The sequence below is a fragment of the Carassius auratus genome, chromosome 3, assembly GCF_003368295.1.
Source record: "Carassius auratus strain Wakin chromosome 3, ASM336829v1, whole genome shotgun sequence".
NCBI classification, from domain to species: Eukaryota; Metazoa; Chordata; class Actinopteri; order Cypriniformes; family Cyprinidae; genus Carassius; species Carassius auratus.
Window position 1 is genome coordinate 18,652,028 of NC_039245.1, and position 10,973 is coordinate 18,663,000.

General features: G+C 38.1%; 2 protein-coding genes across 3 annotated transcripts in view; both read right to left on the reverse strand.

Annotated features, from left to right (window-relative positions):
• The window catches only part of LOC113049424 (pre-B-cell leukemia transcription factor 1-like), a 30,137-nt gene extending 28,064 nt beyond the window's left edge, over positions 1-2,073 (reverse strand). For both annotated transcript variants that reach the window (XM_026211777.1, XM_026211768.1), the window contains exon 1: positions 884-2,073. In XM_026211777.1, the coding sequence (XP_026067562.1) occupies positions 884-1,068 (185 nt within the window). In that variant the 5' untranslated portion in view covers positions 1,069-2,073. The remainder of the gene's footprint in view (positions 1-883) is intronic.
• Positions 2,074-6,363: 4,290 nt separating this feature from the next.
• LOC113049451 (kinetochore-associated protein DSN1 homolog) lies at positions 6,364-10,747 on the reverse strand. The gene is made up of 11 exons (XM_026211811.1): positions 10,676-10,747; positions 10,337-10,367; positions 9,640-9,910; positions 9,481-9,554; positions 9,290-9,362; positions 8,256-8,337; positions 8,124-8,174; positions 7,958-8,029; positions 7,703-7,850; positions 7,324-7,411; positions 6,364-7,123 (listed from the first exon to the last, which is right to left on the reverse strand). Exons 1-11 carry the CDS (start codon positions 10,705-10,707, stop codon positions 7,041-7,043), a joined length of 1,005 nt encoding a protein of 334 aa, XP_026067596.1. The 5' UTR covers positions 10,708-10,747; the 3' UTR covers positions 6,364-7,040.
• Between the last annotated feature and the right edge of the window lie 226 nt (positions 10,748-10,973).

The window sequence follows — 10,973 nt, forward strand, 5'->3', positions numbered from 1 at the left end:
GAATCTGCGGGAAAAGGCGGGAAAGTCGTCGAACCTGTCGGCTGCCTTCATCTCGAGTTTAAATCTGACGCTGTTTGACGGCGATGACTTAATTAAGCGCGCGCTGATTATCTATGCTAATGACGGGGTAGCACATTAATCCAATTCATTTTTCTAGTGGGGCCTCAATCTGGCAGACGCTCACTTAAAACCTAATGGCTTCACAGAGCCCATGGGTTCCTGATAACAAACATACTTGGTTGACCTCTAAAGCCTTTTTGGCCCCATTTAGCAAATCCAGACGAGGGGGAAAATACTTGAATAATTCTAGTCTTATTATCAGCTTGGTGCATATTTAGTGTATTATTTGAATAGAAGTCGGCAAAGAAAATATTTGTCGTCAAAAGATGTCGACAATTTCAGCCACAGGGACCCCTGTTCAACTTCCTCATTATAATATCGTTCATTAAGTAGCCTGTTATGTAATCACCAACCAACCGATTATAAAGTAAATGTTTATTTATGCTTATTAATTTCAGAATATCTCTAAAGCGATTCATTAAAACTACAAACTAATACATCAACGCCAACTTTTAACAACTTGGAAAATGGAAGATGCAAGAACGCCCAAACAAATGTTTAATTAATTACTATCTTACATGATTTTTTTTTCTTTTTTCCTAGTAACTGTATAAATGTAACATGCAATGTGCATAAGGTGCAATGCATTCTATCGCATGTGATTTTCAGCCGCAGAGTTGCCGCTGTTTAAAACGAGATGTAGATTTGATCTATAGCTGCTGTTGCTCCGTAATTCCCCTCACAGAGCTGAAGAAGTATGCATTAAACAGTTTTTTTCTCGAGTGCCTCCATACTTCTGTTCTCGTCCTCACACAGGTCTTACCTCGCCTGGGCTTCGTCGAGGCTCTCGTCGGTGATGGCCATGATCTGCTGGAGGATATCCCCAATGTCTTGCTGCGGCTGTCCGAGGGACTGCTGCTTCCGAACCGAATCGGGGTCACCCACGTCGGCTTGCGAGAGTCCGCCGAGTCCGCCCAGGCCAGCCAGCATTCGGGTCTGATCATCCATGATACTTCGAGCCGAATCTCGCCGTTTCCCCACCGCAAACCAATGAAAGCGTGTTTCAGCGCGCTGTCTCAGCGACCATGTAAGTTACCACCGACGGCGTGAACACAAGCGTGGAGCCGAGCGCACCACTAGATGAGAAAACAACGAGAGTGCGACTGAAATGTGGGCTTTAACCTCATCGAAACAACGCGCGGTGGATGGATAAGGACGGATAACCGGTTCGCATGTGGGGAAGAAAAAATGTTTTAATTCTAGTGTTCTCTAAAGAAAAACCCTGCACACTAGCACTCCCATAAAGCAGTCTAACAAGAAAATAAAAGCGTCCCTGGAAACATGAAGTATCTCATGCGTGGCATCTCAAAGTATCGCTTCTCTAAACCACTCTGTCAGCGAGCGATACAATCATTCATGTCCACAAATACGAGAACAAGGGGCTGTTGTCGCTGGCAGCTATTACAGTAGAAATCTCCGACAAAATGGACTAAACCAACCAGAGCAGCTAACAAGCTAATAGAGAGAAGGGAAAAAAAACTATCCGCTGACAATAAATCGAAATTGAAACTCAAGAGTTCGCTTATTAGCGTCCCTCACTTGGGAAAAAGCAAAAACTCAACGGGGAAAACGAGCCCCGAGATTTGCGGATGAGCGTAACCGCTTTTTTACACGTATTTCCGAGATCTCCGACACAATTGACTCGCAGTGTTGGCTAGCTGCTTAGCAACGGGGCTAACTAGCATTCGAGCGCTGCTAGCAACAGATTCATACGGGCTCCACAAACCCTCGGGACCAACCGCAAACTGCCCCCCAGGCTCTGCGCGAAATGCCCCGGCTTAGGTAGACGACTCGAAACTGCTCAGAATGGCAACGCTCAGCTCCATTCCAGCCAACTTCACTCAGTTGGTTTGTTCCCAAGCCGCGGCGCTATCGTGGAAAGACTTGCCCCTCTCTTGTGTTTCTGCCCTCCTCGGCGGCTCTTTCTCCCCCTCTGAGCGGGCGCACTACTGCGCGCGTTCACGCTACTGCATACGAGCCCGTGCGTCATCATCGCGCACAAAAGAGCCGCTGCTGAACGCGCACACGCCTCACACGTCCACGCACGTTTGTAAACAACTTGCGCGTCTCTGTCAAACACCTCGCGTGCAGGTTTTTCTTGGAAATGGCTTTTGTTTAGTAACCATAGCTGAACCGAAGTATTTGTGCAGGACCATGGTAACCAAAGTTAAAACAATAAATGGCGACTCATTGCTGTGCTTTGATCCGTGCAACTGTGGTTCACACAAGCTGTTGTACTTAGAAACCATAATTACGATTGGAAATGGATTCACTCACTGCCCTGATGGGTGAATAATGGACCTTCAACATGCCCGCTAATAATTGCAGTGTTACTGTAGTAAAATCATGATAAGTTTATGAATGGGTGGTTTTAGGGTGGCCACCTTCAATACAGAAAAATAAGGGACGCCCCTCGGGGCCACGATAACCACAGGTCCTATGACATGCCAGTGGTGGTAAATCACAACGTAAAACATGTTTTCATAACAATATTAATTGCTATTGAACTTTAGTAATTGTTTTAAATAATGTATTGTTAATTCTACAGCAGCCTATTGAAGAATACAATCATTTAAATGAGTTAAGTTGTTTATTTGCTTCACATTTGCACTGTATTTTTATTATTAAATATATCTCTCTTCAAGTCTGCTTTATTGTCAATTCTTCCACATGTACAGTACATACATACAGAGAATCTAAATTGCGTTACTCTCAGACCCCTCAGTGCACACAGATAACATTAACATTAAAGCCTAAAAATCTAGATCAAAATATAAAATGTAGATACAACTATACAATAAGGGAATGTTAAAAAGACATAATAAAATTAAAAATAAAGTAAAGCATCGCAAGGCAAAAGGCAGATAGTGCAAATCAATGAAGTGAACAAAATTGCAGGTAAAAGATTATTTAGAGCAAAAACAAAAGCTTATTAAGTCTGATTAAAGTGGCAAAGGGCTCAAGAGCCGTTATTTTATTTAACTGACTGATGAGGTAGTGGAATGATGTCAGCTCCATGGAGAATGAGGTAGTGAGCAGACCAATGCTGCACAAAGTGACTGGTGCATATCATTGTTTATTAGTAATAAATGAACCTTATTGTAAAGTGTATGAATGTTGTTCTCCACGGCATGCTGTCGTTCACGCTTGCACATCTGACAAATCACCATGCGAAACAGAGAACACTCGCTGACAAATTGTGCAATTGGCTTGATACTCATTTCCGCTGACACTTTCCAACCAAGTATTCGATTCCTCCCATTTTCGTCAGTACTTTCGTTTCGGCGCTGGACGCGGGGCGGGAATCTGGAGCAGTCTCCGCCATTCTTTCAAATCGACTCTCTGCCAAGAGACCCGCCCTCCTCTGTCTCTGATTTGTCGTGAACCTGAAACAAACCAATCAATCCAACGATTACCCAATCAGGGGCAGAATAGGACGAGTCTTCACAGAATGTCGGTGGGATGATTTACAGGAGATGCTGCACTGAAGACAACTCCGAAAATATCGATTGAAAACGGGACGCATATATATATATATATGTGTGTGTGTATAAATTATATATATATATATATATATATATATATATATATATATATATATATATATATATATATATATATATATATTTATATAAAATATGTGTGTATATATATATATATATATATATATATATATATATATATATATATAAAATATGTGTGTATATGTAATATTTTAATTTTACCACTAGGCCACAGAACTGGAAATGTGGAGCACAAAAGATATTTTGAAGAATGCTAAGTTAAATCGTTTTTGTAATCAATAATTTTTTTAATATATATATATATATAAAAAATGATCAGTTAAAAAAAAATGTTTTTGTTTTTTTGGTGAACTATACTTTTTAAAATATGACTTAACCTGTCCAGTGTGTATGCATGTGTTTATGCATTAGAAAATCTAATAATTACCAAAAAGGTTTAGACAACGTTTGTGTTTTTCCAAGGCTTTTTTGGTAATTATGAATATATAAATAGTTAATAAAAGCTGCACAGTATTCACTTGATTACAAAGTAAAATTAACTTTATCTAACAATTTTATTATTAATATTATTTTCATGTTTTTTTCCATATAAATTGCTAAGTATAACATTTATTTAAATCAATGTCTTTTTTTCAAGTGCATGGACAGTTCAGATTAAAAATAAGTAGTCCCAATATATATATATATATTTTTTTTGCAAACGTGGATGTTTTGGGGTAGTTCATCACTCAGAGAGAAAAGACAGGCTTCTCAGATGAATGGGTGCTGGAATATGTGCAGGGTAGAGACTCAGCCTGGAGCATTTCAATGGGAGTTTGATGATGTGTACGCCGAGAGAGGAATGGGACAAAAGTGGTCCTGGTTTATGCTGACGCGGAGCACATCTCTCGGCTACAATCTAACACTAATCAATCTGAAGTGAGAATGAAAATATTTAAGAACAAACTGTAACCTGAACTCCTTATCGCAGTGTTGCTTTCGCACAACGAGATTTTGAGTAATTGTAAATCTATATTTCTTTCCATCTTTCTCCTTTCATTTCCTAAATGATGGACAATGCGGTCCTGTGGTGTAGTGGTAAAATGAACCACAAAATCTAAAGCTAGTAGACACCAAATGCCTATTTTGCATGAGACAAGTATTTTAACTTTTTTAATGAAGATTTTTATTTAATAAATATCATAATTTCAACTACTGAAAATGGAGCATGATTTAAATGAGTAGTGCACCCAAAAAATTTCAGCCCTGAAGCAAGGGTTTGAAGTTAAAAATGTTTTGATGGATATGTTTATTGCAACCACACAGCTTTTCACTTCTCAAAACATTAATTGATGGACTGGGGTCATGTGGATCATTTGTAGATTATTGTGATGTTTTAATCAGCTGTTATTCCGCTGCTGTGCAAGTGATATGATGCTAAACTTCTGGTCAACTCATCATTTTTAGATGACATGAAGGTAAGTAAATCATCAGCAATTTTAATTTTGGGTGAACTACTCCTTAAATATCTCCAGTATCAAAAAGATAATCGTATTCTACTTACAGGTGCTTCTCAATAAATTAGAATGTCATGGAAAAGTTCATTTCAGTAATTCAACTCAAATTGTGAAACTCATGTATTACATAAATTCAATGCACACAGACTGAAGTAGTTTAAGTCTTGGGTTCTTTTAATTTTGATGATTAGGCTCACATTTAACAAAAAAAAAAAAAAAAACTGTATGTGCAATGTTCCAAAAGGGGGATTTCGCAGTGATGCTATAGAACCACCATATCGGGTTTCTCAAAGTACCTTCCAGTAAACCTTTTTTTTTCTTAAAGAACAATTTAATGATCTAAAGAATCCTTTTCCATGATTAAGAACATTTCATCCAATTAAAAAGTTCTATAGATGTTAAAGGTTCTTCATTGTACCTCAGATGCCAATAAAGAAGCTGTATTTTTGAGAGTGCATCTACGTAGGCACCTACTACATCACACGCATACATTAATCTTTGTCAATTGACATTTAATTTAAAAGCATTTGCCATCAAGAGAATAGTTTTTGCCCTCTTGACTGTGAATAGGTATTCTTAAATCTGTTTGAGGCAGATGCACCCTCGGCCCACAAGCGCTGAGCCTCATTTTCATCTAAATAAGAATCGATCTCTCTTGCTGTGCCACCCCCATTGCTTCTTACGCTTAACCTCACTCTCCTGCTACACCACTTCCATCCCTACATTAACAGAGAAAACTAAATGCAAGCCAAGTCTAATCAGCCCGCGTGTGCAGGAGAGAAAAATGACCTCGTTTTCGAGCTGTCGAGATTGAAACGGTTAAAGCTTTTCTTTTGGGATCGTTAAAACGTCTGTCTTCAATTTCTTTGATCACAGTGGACGCAGTATTGAGAGCGAACATCGCTTTGCTGAAACTCAAATACTATTATTATGCCATGGGAGTTCAGAGCAGGTCTTGTTTAGTCTTGTGGGCATGGAAATGTGATATAAACAGAGAGGATGTGAAGTGGAGAAATCACTGGGAAAATCTTCTAAGCCTGTTTCTTGCTCAGCAGCCCTATGTGATGGTGAATAGAGAACAAGGGCTGGAAGTGTGGGGGAAGGGGTCACGGGACACACAAGAGCAAACATAATAGATGGCTAAAAGGCCCTCAAAGAGCTCATGACTAAAGCCCAAAGGCCAGTGTCTTTTCTTTAAGCTAATAATGATGGCTTAAAGCGTATAAATACAAGCTTGCGATGTTTGTCCTGGAAACAAGACACCAGCACAAACCATTTATTCAATTTCACCATTCAGGCAGAAGAGAGAGAGAGAGAAAAAATCCAGTGATGGATGAATGAATATCACAATTAGCCCATTAAACATACAGGACAAATTAAAGACTATTTAAAAGCATTTGGGGGCTAAAAACATGACCCAACTGGAAAATACTCAATGCAATGCAAATGTCAAGGCATTTAATTATATTCACAAATCTTTACAATTGTACAAAACACAACACTATACAGCACTTTAAAAACAACACAGGTAAAAGGAGAGCTTTGAGTAACTAGTCTGCCATCTAGTGTCCATTTTTGCGCTTCATGTACACATCCCAAACCTTCCCTCACTAAATTACCGACATGAAGCAAAACAGTTTGAGACATTGAAGACGATTCAGTATTCATCAGCAATTTATATTACTGTCCACATAGAGAAAGCAGGAGCAGACAATGAACCGGTACGTCTAGTATGAATTTATATTACTGGTTAATGTAAAAACGACATGCATTTTGATATAGCAAAAAGTAGAAATGTTAGATTAAAAAGAAATAATGCATAAGTAAATTGATTTTATCACATCACAGAGCTTTTCTGTGGAAGCTCAGCATCCTACGGGAGTCATCAGAGCTCTGTAAATTAAGAGGAAACACTAGATGTGGGTCCTTTTAGCAGCTGTCTGACTGGAGATGAAGGGAGAGTCTGAAATCCAGCCCTGGAAGCTGTGAGAAAAATAAACCAACAAACAAAACCCAATGTACAAATGCAATAAAAAGGGCTAAATAAAAACCAACTGGCTCCCCTTAGACTGTGTTTCATGTGACTTTACATTATAAGTAGCTCAAGAAACATTTCTTTTCATTAATGTTGAAAACTATTTTAAAATGTACTTCTCCCACACTTTTGGATGGTAGTATCTCACCTAGTCTGGTGCTGGTCTCCTTTAGCAGCAGCTGGGATTTTTCATGGAAAGACAGCAGTTCCCTCATTATACAACACTGGGAGTCCATCTGTGAAGACAGAGAGCAGCTCTCAAAACAGCTTTTTAAAAGAAGAACAGGACATGGAACCACTTCTCTCAGATATATTTATGTAAAAATGAAACGACATACTTATTCGGACCTTTGCTTATAAAAATAGATAAAATAAGTGAACATAAATGTTTATTATATTTGTAAAACATGCTGAGAATTGGGTAAAACCTTTTGATTTGAAGCTTTTTGTTACACTGAATAAAATTTTAGTGGATGTCTTCTGTAAATAAATGTAAAAATGCATGAAAAAAAAAAAGGCACACTTACCACTAGCTCCATCTTTCTGAGCAGTTTTTGCTGTCCCATGAGTACAGCCTTATAGTCAGGTTTGTTCAGAATGAGCTGACTCTGTGAGGACTTGACAAAGCATGATGGGTCCAGTGGCACCCCCTTCTCTTCACCCCGCTCCACACATCTGGAACGGGACAGAGATGTACAGCGAACAACCAATTCAGAGAGAATGAATCTGAGCATCCTTCTGTATCCATATGTGTGCTGGTGTATTTATGAAGTTGTGCTCACTTGTCTAGATCGTCAGCTTTGCTCCGGTGTTTGTTCAATAGTGACTCCCATGACATACTTTCAGCCTGTAACCTTCATGAGCACAAGAAGACCATTAACACAGAAATGAAGTAAATCATATTTCCACTGTAACGTCTTGGATGAATGAGAGCAGATAGAGAATAACCTGTTAATGTCCTCCTGAATGCGTGCAGTGGTCTCGTTAACAACAGGGTCACTGCATTGACACAGAGAGAGTGTGCTTCAGGATCGAAGGACTAATGATCAATGTCATTAAAATGGAAAAACTGACTTATACCTCTCAACAGCTGGAAGTGAATTCTGAGTTTCTCTTCTAATGTCTTTAGCTAGACTGTCGCACTCTTCATACAGAGATTCAACTGGAAGTGAATGGCATTCATATATACATCACAACATATATTTTGGACATCATTTCATTTCAAACAGAATTATATTTTAGACAAAATTCAGTAAGTATGGACATTTTCTATGATGTTTTCAATACTGTTGGCAAATTCTGCAGAACCCTAATATATTTGAGGTTTTGTTGAAATTAGAAAAGATTTTGTTTAGAAATATAAGTATGTGTTGAAAATGACACTACTACTCTTCACAGCACGCAAAAGTTTTTTTGGATTCTATCCATCCATCTTTCTATCTAAAAAAATTATTACAAGTACTTTTATATATTAAAATATATCAAAGAAATAGTGATCATATAAAATATGAATAGGTTTGAAGGATAGTGCCAATTGATTAGTTTTTAGTTTTTTTTCTAAATAAATCAATGCTTTTATTCAGCAAGGATGCATTAAATTGATCAAAAGTGACAGTAAAGACATATATTGTTACTAAAGAGGTTTCAATATTTTAAAATATATTTTTTAATTAAGTTAAATGGAAAAAGAATCAACTTTTTGGTAAAAAAGGATTCAGCAGCACAACTGTTTCAACACCTATTAAAAATAAGAAATGATTCTTGAGCAGAATATCAGCAGATCAGAATGATTTCTGAAGGATCATGTGACACTGACGGACTGGAACAATGATGCAAAAAATTCAGCTTTGCATCACAAGAATAAATTACATTTTAAAATATATTTTAAAAGAAAACAGTTGATTTTAAATTGTAATAATATTTGACAATTTTACTCTTTTTTTTTTTTTTTGATCAAATAAATGCAGCCATTACCAGCATAAGATACCTTTTAAAATCCACCATTTAAAAACCTTACCAATACTCTGATTCCAAAACTTGTTAATCATTCCTTTGTGATGAAGCTGGTGAAAGTGTTTGCGGGACAAAGTCAAAATCTGATCACCCCGACTTACCTTGAGCCTGCAGTGTCTCTGCATCAACCCCAGGAACAGTGTTCAGACTATTTTTGGCCCTCTTCACTGTCCTCTATGCACACAGCAGGGAAATAAACGGTTAGATTCAGGAAGAAAAGGCAAGACAGTGGATTCACGGTCACAATGACAAAGCTGAATCTAATTTCCTTAATAATATGCATTTTAAAGACCTGCATAGCAGCTTTAATTAGCATCTCCAGCCTCTCATTATCAGGTAAAGACAGACTGATGGTCTCACACAGTGCTGGAAGACACAAAGAGAAGAGAAAACCAACACAATCATAAACAACTCCAACGTCTGGTGCAAGTGTCTGTGATTCAGCACTCACGCTGCGAGGAGCTGGACAAGGCCGGCAGAGAGCGTCTGCCTCGGGACGATCTCCTCCAGGACTTCCTCCGGGAGCGAGGGCTTCGTTCTGGAGCGGTGACGGTCACACTTTCCCTCATCCCGTCCTCAACAGAGCTCATCTTTGAGTCCTCCGACTGGTCCTCCTCCTCTCCTAAGTGCTGCATTGTTTCAGGAGCAGGTGATTTCTGAGGAGGACCTGAGATGTGGTTACTATCATGAGGCCGCTTGACTCCATGAGATACTTCTGAGACCTAGTCAAGACAGACGTAATGGAAACACAACACAGCATTGGAAACATATAGTGATTGTCTATGCATTTCTCTAAAGACACTGGAAGCTGTAATAATGCATAATGACATTTTAAAAGAATAACTTAGGAACCAGTCAGTCTCAAAATGTAACAGGCACGAAGTATGACAATGATTTTGACTATAAGCTTTTAAAAGTTTGGGGTCAGTAATATTTTTTCATGTTTCAGAAAGTCTCTTATGCTCACCAATCACAGTGAAACATTAAATGCAGTTTTTAAAATGTTCAGCATTATTACTTCAGCGTCACATGATCCTTCAAAAGTGGTTTAAATATGCTTATTTGCTAAATAAACGTCATATTACTGATTCCAAACGTTTGAAAAGTACATTTAAAAAAACAACAACCGAAAACAGATTTTACGTTACCCTAGTAACACTGATGTTGCTGGCGTCAAACCTACACAGAGATTAAATGGTCATTAACATTACAACACAACGAAGAAATGACACAACCTCGTTTCATGCATTCAGTTTACTTTAATGTTTTTAAAACAACGGTTATCTGTACGTTATTTGTCCGTTAACAAGTAAAAAAAAAAACTTGTATTGGGAGTTTAGCTGTTTGACAACAACAGCAGCGTTTAAACTCTATTTTATAGGCTGTGCTTTATGAAAGGACGTTCTTTATACAGAAATTATGATCACATGTCAATGGTAAACGTTTAGTAATTATAGCCCCCATGTTGTAAATAATAAGACACTCACGTCTCGAGTCCTTCGCTCTGAAGCTCCGCCATTTTCTTTCAAAAAGACCGCGCGCAGAATCAAATGAGCCCCGCCCACTTTCATGTCCGCCGTGAGGGTTCTTGGGAAGTGTAGTCATGTTACATGAGTGTTTTGGTTTGCAACGACTATGTTTGACTTTGATCAAATATTATCTCATATAAAATTACCCTAGCATGTAAAAATAATTCCTTAAAACTGTAACAGGCGAGATGTGAACATATATTTAATTTATGGGAAATATACGTTTTCTGGAACTTTTGAGCATCAGTGCTCAGTA